Genomic DNA, 15,358 nt, shown 5'->3' on the forward strand with positions numbered 1-15,358 from the left:
TTTTTGAAAAATGAAAACAAACAAAAATTGTTTTCACTTTTTTCATGTGTATTTCTTTCACAAAATTTTAAAAACAATTGCAATTTATATTCATTATTTTAAAAAATTATTATTTTCATTACTAAACACGACCTTAATATGAAAGAGAGAGAGAGTATTATTATTTCAAAATCTGTGTCAAATAAAAAATTAGTCAAATAAATTAAAACGAAAGGACACTATTTAATAAAATAAAATTTGATAGTGACTAGTTGGACACCTAACACTAGTTGCCCCTTGCTGTGTTATAGTTACTAAATAGTCTACTAGTGTAGCCTTTATATATATGGACTAAATCGACAGATTCCACACATTTTCAGCTATGGCTTCCTTGATCGAATCTGCCTGGACGGTACTTTTCTCTCCTCTCCTCCCTTTTCTACCCAATTTCTATGTTGTTATCTTCAAAATGTCAACGGATGTTCCGGATACTTCAAAATAATGCGTTTTTGGAGAATCTGACATGAGTGTGACATCGAAAGTGAAGAGCTCGTGATCTGTGTTTTGGTTTGCTGCATTGAGGAACATTTTCATTTATGAGCAAAAAATGGGACATCAATTGTTTTTGCATTTATAGATTGGAGAAGTAATGATGCATAGATAAGTTTGGTTTTGATTTTGACTTTGAATTTGTGTTGTTTTCATAAGTTATAGTTTAGTTTTTCCCATGCATTTATGTGAAGTTTGTAATTGATTGATTGTTTAGTCGGATCGGAGAAGAGAAGAGATAGAGAGGAGAAAGCTTTATGGTTTTTACTCCCTCCATTTCGTATCACTTGGACTCTGTTGATCTGACATAACCTTAAAAAAAAAAAAACTTTTACATTATTTGACACTTATCGATCTGACACAACCTTAAAAAAAACCTTTCCCTTGAAACTATTCTAATTAAAAGTGAATTTTATTAAATAAATCTTACCGACAGTGCTTTGTAATTTTAAGTTTGACCATTTTAGCTTTTCATGGCTATTTGAAATTTTTTTTTTTTTTTTTAATTTGTTAAAATAAATAAGTAAAATGAAATGTTTATGTTTGGTATATGGGCATGACATGAAGAGAGTACCATTTTAAGTCACACTCATTTCTTTTAATCTTATACAAAAAGAATATTATGTGTAATTAGAGATAATTTAATTTTTAATTTTTATTGTATTCTTAATAAAATTATTTATAGCCACAAAAATATTTTAAAATAGCAGTGCTTTTCACCCTCATTTTCCGTTGTATCAAATTTTGGTTTCACACCCATTGCACACTTGTTTGGTATTATTATGAACTTTTAGTATACTAAAATTGTTTTTATCAAAATATTATCCGATATTTTGACATAATTATTGATTTTTCTAATAACTTTTTTTTTTTTTTCAGAAATAGAAATCTTTTCTTCGAAAATATTTTTGGATGATTGTTTTGTGTCTACTAAACACGTGAGTCTCTACACAATAAATATGTTAAGGTCAAAATCCGTGGGGGCAGGCAGCCTGTCTAGCTTGTCAGCAGGTTGCCAAGGTAAATCATGCGCTTAGGCAAGTGGGCTCACATCTGGGGTTTGTTGTGTTCGTACGGTGGAAACTATTTTTTAAGAAATTTTAATCAAATTGTATGTGCATATAATCCAAGACAAATACAGCTTCCTTAATTTGAAAAAAAAAATGACCCACTTCCTTTTTTTAATGTGTTTAAGAAAGAATGATTTTATTTTGTTTGATAATACTTTAATTTTAATTTTTCACGTTACATATTTATAGCCACAAGATTAACGGACAATTTAGGACCAAAAGATTAAAAAGTTCTTATTTTTTTTAAATTCGTGCCAAGTCAAATTAGGTGATTCTTTGGATCAGAGCACATTCAAAACTTCGAGAGGATCAGTGCATTATTATGAAAATATTTTGAGCGTGGGTTCACACATTTATACTTAAATATTTTTTAAAAATATAACACGACTTATCTTGGGAGGGGGCATAGGTTAACGTGAATTCGGTGACCTCCACCTAGATACGCCCCTGCTAGGGGTGTGGGGGTGGACGGGGATGTAAGTGGGAGTGAAGATGAGATGTACTGGAGGCCAATCGAAGGACATAATTAACGTGAAATCTACTTGTAGAACTTATTTTCCTACCGTCAAGGGCAAGTCATATTTCTCTTGTTTCTTCTTCTTCATGAGAATTTAGGGCAAGAGAAGAGGAAATAGGGGATGAGATTGTAAAATGGGGAATTGAACATTCACCAATTAGGTGAAAGTTTAGGTATTCAACCAACTTAGCTATAAAGATTCTCTAGAATCATTTAATCATTTCTAAGAAATTTATTTGTTTAGAGAGATGTTTTCCAAAAAAAAAATAATAATAATAATTTGAACAGGTGAATATGTAAAATTTGAAAACCAAACTGAAAGTAACTGTGAATTTGAAACTGAAATCTCCAGGTTGCCCATGCTTTAATGCGTCTGTTCTATTTTAGTGTGGTGCCATGAGTAACAGTGGATTTATGAGCCAAATGGAACAGAATTGTTTGCATCATTAGCATTCATGTGTAAGCAGAGTTAAAAATTGAGTTTATGAGTTTCAGAAGGTAACTTATTGAGTTTTTGATAAATTATTTATATATTTAAATGAATTTTTTAAACATAAAAATAGAGTTTGAGTTAAACTTATTGAGTTCTGTCGAACCTATAGCTTTTCCCCTAGTAATAATGTTCAAATATCTTTTGATTTGAAGTGTGTTTGGTATTACTGAAAATATTTTTCAGAAAAATGTTTCTCAAAATTAAGTTATTTTGTGGCGTATGATTTTCTAAATATGAGTTTTTTTCTCATTGTAAAAGGGAAAATAACTTTCTCACTTTTGTGTGAAATGATTTTTTCTCACCAAAAAGGGGAAAATAACCAACTTCCTTTAGGACAGAATTCATTTTCCTTTTGTTACTCTAAACTTCGCATCATTTTGCACACTTGACATTATTATGAATCTTTAACACTAAAATTGTTTTTTATCAAAACACTATCAGATTTTTTTAACAGAATTATCGATTTTCTAATGAAGTGTTTTTCAGTAAAATGTTATGTTTTTTTAGAAAAATAAGTCTTTTCCCTGTAAACATTTTTTGGTCTATGAAACCAGAGTTCTTTTTTCTTGTATGTGGTGTTGGTGTTTGCACCAACTTGTGTGAACCTTGACTAATCTGGGAGGAGGGGGAGGGTGGGTGGGGTGGGGTGGCGGGGGCAGTCTGTCTTACTTGCCAACAGGTTGCTAAGGTGAATCATGCTTACCAAGGTTGGAGCAAATGGGCTCACACCTAGTGTTATAGCTAGGAGTTGAAGCTGAAATCTCCTAATTGCTCAATGCTTCAACCATTAGGTCATCCACAGGAAAACTATGTGCTTGGACTCTCCAAAAATATTGCCGCATCCGTGTTGGATCCTCATAAAATGCACTACTTTTGAATGATCCGACACGAACTCTGAGTTTTTATGAAGAGTCCGAGCAACATAGCTGGACAATGTTTTATGAGTTTCCCGCCTCTATTTTCTTTCCTATCATTTTCTTTTTCTCTTCTGTTGCCATGAGATATTTACCTCTCAAAACTGAAAATATTCAATACAAGGAGGAGGAATAGGCAATAAAATGTTTTGAGGCTAACATAGCCTAAAAGGGCAATCCAGTACATTAAAGCTACCGCTATGCACGAGGTCCTGGGAAGAGCCGAACCACAAGGGTTTATTGTATGCAGCCTTACGTTGCATTTCTAACAAGAGGCTGTTTTCATGGCTTGAACATGTGACCTCCCAGGTCACATGCCAACAACTGTATATATGTAAACGTTATACTTTGCTTCGTTATTAAACAGTATAATTTATTTAGAGTTTCAACTTTAACAGATACTATCAAACTTTACCTTCTATATATAGTGCTAAGCACGACAAGATAAAATCATTCTCGAGGTTTGCCATCTGCACTTGTATGCTTCCCAATTAAAATCCAGTTCTCCAGTTATGTAGACTGAAAAATCCCCCGAGTGCACTCATTGTTATCTAGAGCAACTAGGTACTTACCCGTTTAATGGCCTTATGTATTGTGTTCTTTCTTTCTTTTTCAGTATCTTATTACAAATTTCAGCGATTTCCAGTTGACTTGTCTTGGAGGTTTCATTGTTCATGAGAGTGTCTTCTTCCTGTCTGGACTCCCTTTCATTCTTTTTGAAAGGGCAGGGTGGTTTGGCAAGTACAAAATTCAGGTATTACTTTTTGCTTTTCTAATGGAATGATATTTCTTGATTAAAATGATTACAAACATCAATAATATTCTACTTAAGACTCGTGTACGAGTTCTGTTTTTGTTTGCATCAGTTTCTGGATAAAAAGATCTGAATTTTTGCTAGAGCGTTTGAGTTTAGCACAAGTACTTTGATGAAAACTGGTTATGATGTTTCGCGTTCATAGTAGTTCATTCTGTCATTATTCGGATGAATTTTCATTTTGTTGCATTCTTGACCTATTTGTGCAGAAGAAGAATAACACCCCGGAAGCTCAGACGAAATGTATTACTCGTCTGGTGATGTATCATTTGTGTGTGAATCTTCCAATTCTGCTTGTAACATATCCTGTATTTAAATTCATGGGGACGCGATCTACTCTTCCATTGCCGTCCTGGTATTTTCTGGTTCTCTATATACGAAGCTTTAGTTGTGTGATGGCAACACATATTCATTTTATTCATTTTTCTGGTCCTGCGATCTCCATTTCTTTTGTTTTTGCTTTCTATGTCTTCATAATTTTGTTTTTAGAGAATGTCCCGACAACAAAACCATGAAACCATTATGTGAGACTGAATATATGCATTGCAAGTTTAGAATGTCAGACCTCTATGGTCCAACATATCCACAAGATGATTATATTGTTGAAAAATGTGAAGGATAAGATGGATGTGCAGCTTTATAAGATTTAGAAATAATTATATTCGAGAGAAGGTGCACGTAGCCTCACATTGAGGATAAAATGAGCGAAGTTTTTCTGTGATGGTCTAGTCATGTGACTCATGTCCTACATGGACTCGAGCTCACTGGAATATAGGCGGGTGAAATCATGGTGGTTGAAGGTGTTAAAACAGAACAAGGTAGATCTAAAATCATATGGAAGAAGTTGTCTTGAAGGGATTATCATCCCTTAAATTCATTCAAACTTATAGAAAACATGATACAATGGAAAAGAAAAGAACCCATATGGATGGATAAATGAGGATTCATGCAGCCGTCTCCAACTAGCTTGACTTGAGGCGTAGTTGTATAATTTCGCAGTTGTTGTAGAGCTTTACTTTTCTGTTTATTCATTTGAGTAAATTGCAAAATACTTTTGCAGGAAAGTGGTTGCAACGCAAATATTATTCTATTTCATCATAGAGGATTTTGTATTTTATTGGGGTCACAGGATTTTACATACCAAATGGCTCTACAAGCATGTCCACAGTGTCCATCATGAGTATGTGAACTACATTATGTTTTCTACTTCAGTTCTTTGAGTTTTAAATTTTTTGCCGATGAAGTCATAGCTTCTGCTTGTTTCACTAGGTACGCAACACCATTTGGGTTGACTTCCGAGTATGCTCACCCTGCTGAAATTCTCTTCCTCGGTGCTGCTACAATAGTTGGTCCTGCACTCACGGGGCCGCATTTGATAACAATATACCTATGGGTCTCACTTAGAATCCTTGAGACAGTTGAGGCACATTCTGGATACCATTTCCCCTGGAGCCCGTCAAACTTCTTGCCATTATATGGAGGGTATGTACATTGTTGTTAGAAATTTTATTTGTATGCATCTGTTTTACATGATGTGCATCAAATTGCTATTGTTGTTTCCAGGTCTGATTTTCATGATTACCATCATCGACTGCTCTACACAAAGTCCGGCAACTACTCATCGACATTTGTTTACATGGACTGGTAAGCTTTCCATTGCTTTAACATTAACATTCTTGTGTTATTTAACAAAGATAGAAATATCAAGTTCTCTAGAAAATGGGGAAAATTGTGGTCTCTTGCTGTGTTCAGCTTGTGAATACACATATCTTGTGTAATTTCACAAGTGGGGTCTGGGAAGGGTGGCGCGTATGCAGTCTTACCCCTACCTTATGAAGGTAGCGAGACTCTGTCCAATTTACATGTAAATCATAACTTGCTCCTTAGTGGAGTATCATTTAGTCATGAGGTGACAGTACAGACAACATTTGGTACATTAAGAACTCAGAAAAAAGAGGAAGTGAACACCGCTTTAAATCAGGCACCAACCATGCATATTGGCTATTTATGCAGTAAATTGACCGCCGTTAAATTACCTTCTAAATTTTGAACTGTGCACCGGATCCCGCGCATAACGGGAGCTTTAGTGCAACGAGCTGCCCTTAAATTGTAAATTGTGGGCACAATGAGAAAATCCGTTGTAACTTCAGATAAATTTGATATATCTCTCATACAGATTTTTAGTATCCAAATGGAGAGAATTATGTTCAAGAGAAACCTATCACCAGGAATTTTAGAGAGTATCGTAGGCACACCTAGTATTTGGCAAGAAAATATTAGCTCGAATTTTGGAAGGAAGCTGGATTCTAATTTTTTTTAAGTTACTGGGTTCTAAATCATACTCGATATATATTCAAAGCTAATAGGTTCGGCTGAACCCATAGCCAACACTCTAGCTCCACCCCTAGTTCCAGAAGCTATACATCTGCCTGAATATGCTTGACAAAACTTTGTATCTTTTGCATGATTTCTCCTTGCAGTTCCGATAGAAACTTTGATCGGGTACCTCTGCCACATTGTGGTTGTTGTAGTTGTTCTATTTATCAGATCTCTCTGTTTTGTTCAGGATATTTGGTACTGATAAGGGTTACAGAAAATTGAAGTCGCTGAAGGAGAGCGAACGTGAAGCTGAAGGCAAAGTAATGTAAAACAAGGTGGAAAGTAGGGGAATAAGACTATGATGCCTGCTTGGGTATCACACAATGGGTTTCCAGCAGATCAGCATACAACTATAGCCCAAGGTTCAGATTGTTGTACCTAATCACCTTGTGCGCTTCTTGTATTCATCAGTGGTTTCTGGAGAACATTTTATGTTTAGGTGGATCACTTAAAAGCTTGTACTGGAGAACCTTTTTTTTTTTTCCCTGTAAACACCTCCCTTTTTTTTTTTTTCCCCTGTAAACACCTCCCCATCCCCTTTCATCTCTCCCCCTCTGCCCCCTTCTTTTTACAAGAAGCATACCTGGTGAAATCTCATAAAATGAGGTGTGAAAATGGTAGAATGTGTGTAGACCTTACTCCTACCTCATGGAGATAGCAACATTATTTTCGAAAGACTCTTGGCTCAAGTGAAGCAAATCAAAGTAGTACTATAGAAAGGAAAAACGATAATGAAGAAAACATGACAACTAATCGGAAAAAAAGTACAAACATAAGCAAAATAGTGCGATCGCTAAACATAGTAAACAACATATATCAAAAACTAGAAGCTACATGAATAAGACAAATGCCACAATGGACACAGTGCTCCAGACACAACAGTCCAACACCAAGCATTATACATTGAGAAGCAAGACATCGCTCAACTACCTATTACCTACCTATCCTAATTCATGATGTTTTGTTTAATCACCACTCTCCAATACTTCTCCGGCATACTTTTACCTCTCCTTGTATCCATTATATTCAGCCTCTCACATCTACATCTTTTTCAGACGGCTCAAATCATCTCAGCCTCCATTCATTCATCTTGTTCACCATGGAGGACATTTTCACTTTGTCTCAGATATTCATTACTGATCTTATCACTCCTATTATACTCTCACGTATATCTCAAAATCCTCATTTCTGCAACTTGCAACTTATGAACATGAAAATTCTTGATTTGCCAACACTTCATCTCATACTTTCCATGTTGCTTGGGTTGAAGCCATTTGGAAATCCGCATCAAAATCTAATTCAACTAGTTCAAAATTGCCTTTAGTAGATCCTTTTTCATTTTTCGGACTTGAACTTTGAGCTAGTTAAGGGTAGAAAGTTCCAACTATTCCGCTATTGACCTGTATCGCGCCAGGAATCACGATACTTAGCTAGCGACACCAATTAAATTCGAAAATTCAAATAGTTGATGAACCCATAAATGGGAAAGAGACAAATATGCCCCTAAACTATGATAAATCTTTGAGTACACATATGCCCCTACCGTTAATAAAATGATACGTATATGCCCCTCACACTAATTGTAGGGGCATATGTATATCCAAAGTATGACGGGGGATATATACATACCATTATCATTGTTCGGGGGTATATCTGTCCCTTTTTCGTTTTAATTTTTTATTACAAATAATTAACCCAAACTCACTACTTGATCCAATAAAATCATCAAACCCAATTTTAAATGAACTCGACCCGACCTCTGTTTTTTATTCCAAATTCGACACTCCCTCTATTTTATCTTAAACGTGAACCTCAATCAAATTGCAGTGCTTGATCGGTGCTACTAGTTGGTGTTTATCGGTTGAAGAGAGTAGAGATTAGGCGGGAAGTGGCCGGAGCTAGGGGTGCGATGATGATTCGTCGGTGGGGTGTTTTCAATTCAATGAAGACAGAGATAGTGATTATGTGGTGTTAACTGATGATGAGTAGTGTTTTCTCTATGGAATTTAGCAGAAAATAAGAACGTGAGGGGTTCAATTTATTTGGTGTTGCTTTGGAGTGTTATAATTAATGATTTTTTTCTAAAATTGATAGTCATAAGTGTTACTATATGTGTGTGTACATCATTATAGGGGTAAAAAATCGTCTGTTAGATAGGCGTCTCTTAGATTTTAATTGGGACTGGATTGGGTAGTGAGTTTATTCTGTCTGGTAATGGGTTTGGGTTAATTATTTGTAATAAAAAAATTAAAATAGAAAAGTGTAATAGCCGTACTTTTCTTAGTTCTGTTTAGCTCCTAGTGTGTCAAGGGTCAACTTTAAAATAAACAACTCTTGATACGTGAAGAATTTTCCAGCTCTAGACCCACTAAATTGTAGATAATTGAGTCAACTTTCCAATGATACCAATTTCGCCTAAATCCGATACTCGGGTGAGGAGTTATGACACTTTTAGTGAAAAACAGTAGTTCACCGCGATAGCACCGCGTCGCGGTGAAGTGCAGATTCGCAATTGTCCGCTTTTCAGTGAAGCACCGCGATTACGCCACATCGCGGTGAAGCCCAAAACCCTATTCGCCCCTTTCCAATAGCTCACTGCTATTGACCAGTATCGCGCCACGAATCACGGTGAAGCATAGCACCGCATCGCGGTGGAGTGCAAATTCGGACTCGGCTTTTTTCAGTGAGCCACCGTGATAGCACTGCATTGCGGTGGAGTGTAAAATCGGGATTTTCAGTTTTGAACTTAATTTTTTAAAGGGCAACTTAGTCTTTTCCCAAGTCCCCAAATCTTGAAAAATACTAGATTAAACCTATTCTAAGCATTATATGCTCATTATTCATCATATTGCTCTCCAAGAAACCCTAGAACTTCAAATTTCAAATCTCAAGAAATTCAAATTCCACCATTATTTTTTTAAGATAACCCAAAATTCAAGATTTCCAATTCAAGATCTTCAAAAAATCTTCAAGAGCACAAATAGGAACTCAAAGTTCAGCTTTTTTCATCTATTCATCAATTAAGGTATGTGGGGTCATGAACAAGGATAATCCTTTCATCCTTGTGCCCAAAATTAGTTTTAAAGTTGATTTTTACCAGAATTTACATGAATTTCAGTTTAGGGTTTATACCCACTCATCACTATTTAAAGATTATGATGTTACAAGTGATCTAGATGTTGACATTATTTTTCAGATTTAGAATTGAATTATCAATACTTTCATTATTAAGCATGAACTTTATGATAATTTGACATGAATTTGATGCATGGGTTATTAAGCCCTAGTTGAATATTGATATTTCAAGAATGACTATGCTTTAAGCATCTTATGATTAGTTTATATTTAGATTTTGATCAAGATTTCATCTTTTGATCTCAACTAAGATATGGAATCCACTCTACAGTTTTAATTATAGTTTACAGTACACAGATGCACAAGTGGTTTTCATTATAAATCCTTATATTAGTTTTAAAAGTGGATTTCCTATAGAATGAGCATACAGATTAAAGGGAGTAGTATTTAGCACCGAGTTGGGTATGTTCACATGCCCCAGAACTACGAGCCAACGTAGGTTCAGATTATCAGATTATCCCCATTTATATGGATGAAAGATACAAATTGTGATCACTTAGCTTAGGTTATACTCCTTAGTAAGAGTATGGCACCTCTCCCCAGCGTGAGGTTTTCCCATAAGGGAACTAGACGTTGGACACTATAATAGCTCACATAGTGTATGCAGGTTAGAGGAACCTCCTTACAGAAAAGAGTATTCCTAATAGAAATGCTTTTAGTAATTAAGTGTAAAGGCTCACAGCTTTATTCAGATGTTGCTTTACATAAAACGTTAGCTATGATATTTCAGCTTTCAGTTTACAGATATAAAAGTGAGTCCTTTCTACACATAGATAGCATGATTTAAAGATAGAATACAAGTACATCTTTTAGAAACTAAATGTTATGACTCACAAGATTTATACAACATGCCTTACTACTATGATTATGACTCTCAGTTTTCAGTTATTCAAGCTAATGTGAGTCATTTACATTTAGCATGCATTCTTTGCAAGTTTATATTACCGTTGGGGTATTGTTTTACTTGTGCATTCACCCCCACATGCTCAGTATAATTCAAAAGTACTGATCCACATACATGTCTATGTGCTACATTATTTAATAATGTAGGTTCAAGTGCTCAGTTTCAGCAACGTGAGTGATTTTAAGCATCTCCATCTACGTCCAGACAGTTGGTGAGTCCTCATAGTTCGGGGAACCAGTTAGTCAACTTTTCAGCTTATTAGAGTAGTTGAATCAGTATTTTTCAGTCAATTCGAGTCAGCTGGGATTTGTCCCAGTGGCTCTCTAGTTGTTAGTAGTAGAGGCTTGTCAGATTGCTAGTTATGATTCAGATTTCCATTATTGATTGTCCAGACTTCTAAGTCAAGTAGTTTCAGATACTATGTTCAGATAATTTCAGCTTAGATCAGATAAAATTCGGCATTTTAGCTTTGATAATATATCTATATTTCCCTATTATGAGTTTCAGATTTAGTAGAAGGCTTACAGGGTTAGCTTGAGGCTACTCGTAGCCTTGAGTACCGTGTGACATCTCGTGACCCATTTTTTGGACGTTACAAAAAGGGACAAATATACTTCCGAACTTTTATAAATGGTACTATATATCTTCTGTCATACTTTAGTTACACATATGCCCCTACCACTAGTGTGAGGGGCATATACATACCATTTCATTAACGGTAGGGGCATAGCTGTACCCAAATTATGACGAAATGTACATACATATCATTTATTATAATTCGAGAGTATATTTGTCCCTTTTTTGATCCGTAAATAACCATCTTGGAGTTTCCTAAATAAAACATTTTTCAATTAGCAGGATATGGAGGCAGGTATTATGGAATTAACATATAAGTTGATCACGGGTAAGATATGAAATTTGCTTATTTCTCCCTCCATTCAGTTTTATGTGGTACGTTTTTTTAGTTCGCCCTAAAAAAATACTACCTTTCTCTAGAAATTATTTGACTTTTATTTTTTTTATCCTTAATAAATTGATTTACAACTATATAAATATATTGTTTTAGATCACATATTTTAAAAATCTTTCTTTTTTCTTTAAATACCATGTCAAGTCAAATTGTGTCATATAAAATGAGACGAAGGGGGTGTTGTGAAACCAAACTGATTACATAAAGACCTATGGCCTGTAAGGAGTGAATGAGATGGATCTATTCGGAATTATTGGGCCGATTGATATGTTGAAAAGTTCTGTTTGGAATCCAAGCCCAATTATCAATTGGTTTAATAGTACCTGGGATTAAACAGAGTGTTTATGCTTATTGTGAAGAAACCGTCACTTGTTTTTGTCATCTTCTTTAGAGTCTAGAGTTCTCATTCAATTCTTATCTCTATCCTTTAGTGACTTAGAATTTCAGTATTTTCCATTGTAATTCAAAAGTTTAAGCATTGTCGTTATAATTTGGTTATCAATGATTATATAGTATTTGAGAATTTGTGTTGAAAATTCAAATTGGTTCCTGGGAGCATCTCGACTGACAGAAGACATTCCATACAACTTTCCTAATTAGGCTACATTAGTTTGTGAAATTCAGAGTTAGATAACATGTAGTATGAGAAGCATATTTGATAATCAAACATACTACAAAAGAAACTCAAAATGTGTTAGTGAGTTGTAAATTTGGTTAGGTTGTTACAAAGATCTGATTAAATAATCGCGTGATTTGGAGGTTAAAATTATTATATAAGCCAACAACAAAGGACTAACACAACATTAACAAATTGTATAAAAAGTTGCCTAACTTGTACTTGGTATCTTTTGCTTTTTCACTTACGCGTGTAGTGCAACTTCTCCTAGCAAACTGTGTATAGAAAACTCGGGTTATACACTGTAGTTCTCTTCTCAACTTTCTCTTTCTTCTTCACTCTTAATGGTCTTTAGTCCTTAGCCATTGCTAAAAAGCAATAGTAGCGGCTGTTTGTTCTCAGATAATCTCACTACTATTTGAGGCAGATCTGGACAAAAAACTCAGGTCTTATTATTCTTTCATTAACTTATATCATATTTTTTGTATTTTGCTTAACTACCCCACACATCTGACATATGGTAAAAAATTTCTGTAAGAAATTTAAAAATCAGGTTAGTGCATGTACATTGTGATAATTCCTATCTTTTTTTGTATTTTTTTTTTTTTTTAAATTATCCCACAAAAGTTGACATAAAACTTTAGGGTTAATTAGGTTGTGGAATCAGGTATAATAGTTCCTTTGTTATTCGCTCTCTCGAAGTGTTTCTCAATTTTAGTTGGGTTTTCCTTTAATGTTTCTTTTTTATTTCACTTTGTTGCTGGTGATTAGAATTTGATAATCCCAACTTTCTCAAAGTTTTTCCATTTTCATTTTATTTGACTATTTGTGTCTAACCTCTCTATTTCATTTGAGGTAGTAGTATGAACTGGGTACACTTTATCCTCCCCAGATCCCACTTTGTTGGAATGCACCGGGTATGTTGTTACTGTTGACTATTTGTGTCTCTTTGTTTTGGCAAGTTAGTTGGTTCAAGCTTTCTTTGTTGCACTCTTCCTTGGCGATCAAAGTGACAATAATAACAAACAAAGAGGACGACTTACAAGAAGTGGGTTACAGTACCAATGGTGTTAATCTTTTCTAGATTTTGACAAGAAAAATAATTTTGAAGCAGGCTGTGAACCTATGTGATTTGATTATATAACCTGCTCATTCCACATGAAACTTTTATTCGAGTAGCATTCTGAGATTAACGAAGTACTAAAATACAAAAATTTTATAAGCGACATACTTTCAAATAATTTTACTTTTCATTTTCATTAGCAAAGTAGATAATGGTGCTTGATCAAGGATGCCCCTACATTTTATAACCGACATATATACCATCTTAAACACTACTTGGCGTCAAAGATCTTCGACGTGAAGACTTGTTGAGCATTTGTGGCAATGAGAAAGGCGAGAGAAAGCTACATGAATGAGTCTATGATTATGATCTTTACAACGATTTAGGCAATCCTGACAAAAGTGAGGATCTTGCTAGGCCGTTGATAGTAACTCATCCAGTTTATGCCCCTAGAGATGAAACTTTTGAAGAAATTAAGAAAAATACTTTTTCTGCTGGAAGGTTGAAAGTTCTGTTACATAACCTGGTACCACTAGTTGCGGGTACATTATCAAGCTCAGACATTTCCTTTACAAACTTCACTGACATAGATAAACTGTATAACGATGGGTTTGTCTTGAATGATGATAAAGATTTACAGAAGAATAAATTTTCTTCTGATACTTTGGATAAAGTATTTTCTGATAGCAAAAGGTTGCTCAAGTACAAGATTTTTGCTATATTCTAACGTAAGAACACATAGCTATTTTTTCATTCATATATGTTTTCCTCTATCATTTAGCATTGTTGAAAGTTGAATCTTGAGGAGTTCTATTTGTCTATTAGATTTACAAGACGTGCCATCAGAAACCTACCATCCTATAATTTCTTTCCAACGTTCTTTTGGAGTAATATTTCATGCACTCTGCATCTTTCTGTTTTCTGTCTTGCAGGGGATAGATTTGCGTGTCTGCGAGATAATGAGTTCGCCCGACTAGCTTTAGCAGGGATTAACCCTGTGAATATTGAACTTTCGAGGATAATTTCTAATTATTATTTTTGTACTAAATGAATTGTAAGCTTTCTTTAGATGTTCATTAAGCTTGTGGATATTTAACAGGAATTTTCAATTGTTAGCAAGATAGATATAGCTGTTAATGGTCCCCCTGATTCAGCTATTACCAGGGATCTTATAGAACAGGAGCTTAATGAACTAAGTGTGAAGAGGTAATGATCCTTTTTCAAAGTATTATTTTGGAAAATCTAGCTTTGGTGTGTTTCTTTTAATGTGTAGACCAGCTCTAAACCTAAAAATTTCATCTCGAATTTTTTATTCAGGCTATTGAAGGCAAGAGATTGTTTATAATTGATTATCATGACATGCTTTTGCCATTTATTGGGAAGATGAACTCCGTGGCAAAGAGCAAATCTTATGCATCATTCTTTTACACATCCAGAGGTGTTCCAAAGCCAATTATCATTAAACTTTCACTGCCTCCTACACCTTCTTCACCTAGGAACAAGATGAGTGGGTTTATAGTTGATGTGCAACAATCCAGTTATTAGAGCATGCTATGTTCGATGAGAAGTGTCAGAGATAGAAAAAGAAGTAATTGTTCATTGTATTCTCTTAATTCGATTTGAGAGACTTTTAGCTGTTGATAGGGTTCATCAAATTTTGAGTTGAAGATTGAAGTCCTTTGTGCAATATTCACTATGTTTTTTCATTGATATTTTTTCATTCTTTTATAGTTTTTGCTGATATCCTACATCACCAAATGACTATGCAAAGATCCACCATCAAATATAAAATGTTGAGCCCATGCTGAATATATATATACATATATGCGTGTGTGTATATATATGACCATATATATATGACCGTGCTCAAAATTCATCCTAACCGGATAAGTGGTCACTTCGCATTTTCAGGGACACTTGATAGGCCAAAGCATCTAAACTTTGACAAACAGCAT

General features: G+C 34.7%; 1 protein-coding gene and 1 long non-coding RNA gene across 2 annotated transcripts; both read left to right on the forward strand.

Annotated features, from left to right (window-relative positions):
- Positions 1-227: 227 nt before the first annotated feature.
- On the forward strand, positions 228-7,225 carry LOC107873488 (methylsterol monooxygenase 2-2). The gene is made up of 7 exons (XM_016720348.2): positions 228-391; positions 4,139-4,276; positions 4,546-4,691; positions 5,397-5,516; positions 5,606-5,818; positions 5,900-5,980; positions 6,903-7,225. Exons 1-7 carry the CDS (start codon positions 362-364, stop codon positions 6,982-6,984), a joined length of 810 nt encoding a protein of 269 aa, XP_016575834.1. The 5' UTR covers positions 228-361; the 3' UTR covers positions 6,985-7,225.
- Positions 7,226-12,468: 5,243 nt separating this feature from the next.
- On the forward strand, positions 12,469-15,113 carry LOC124899673. Its single transcript, XR_007056966.1, has 2 exons — positions 12,469-14,609; positions 14,721-15,113. It is a non-coding gene; the product is annotated as an uncharacterized LOC124899673 (long non-coding RNA).
- Positions 15,114-15,358: the final 245 nt, after the last annotated feature.

Source organism: Capsicum annuum, chromosome 6, assembly GCF_002878395.1.
Source record: "Capsicum annuum cultivar UCD-10X-F1 chromosome 6, UCD10Xv1.1, whole genome shotgun sequence".
In the NCBI taxonomy this organism is placed as follows: Eukaryota; Viridiplantae; Streptophyta; class Magnoliopsida; order Solanales; family Solanaceae; genus Capsicum; species Capsicum annuum.

Bases quoted from the DNA above. Each gene is read 5' to 3' on its own strand.
- LOC107873488 (XM_016720348.2), top strand. From the start codon at position 362: ATGGCTTCCTTGATCGAATCTGCCTGGACG. The intron at 392-4,138 runs GTACTTTTCTCT...TTTCTTTTTCAG, and splicing joins TGATCGAATCTGCCTGGACG to TATCTTATTACAAATTTCAG. The intron at 5,819-5,899 runs GTATGTACATTG...TGTTGTTTCCAG, and splicing joins TTCTTGCCATTATATGGAGG to GTCTGATTTTCATGATTACC.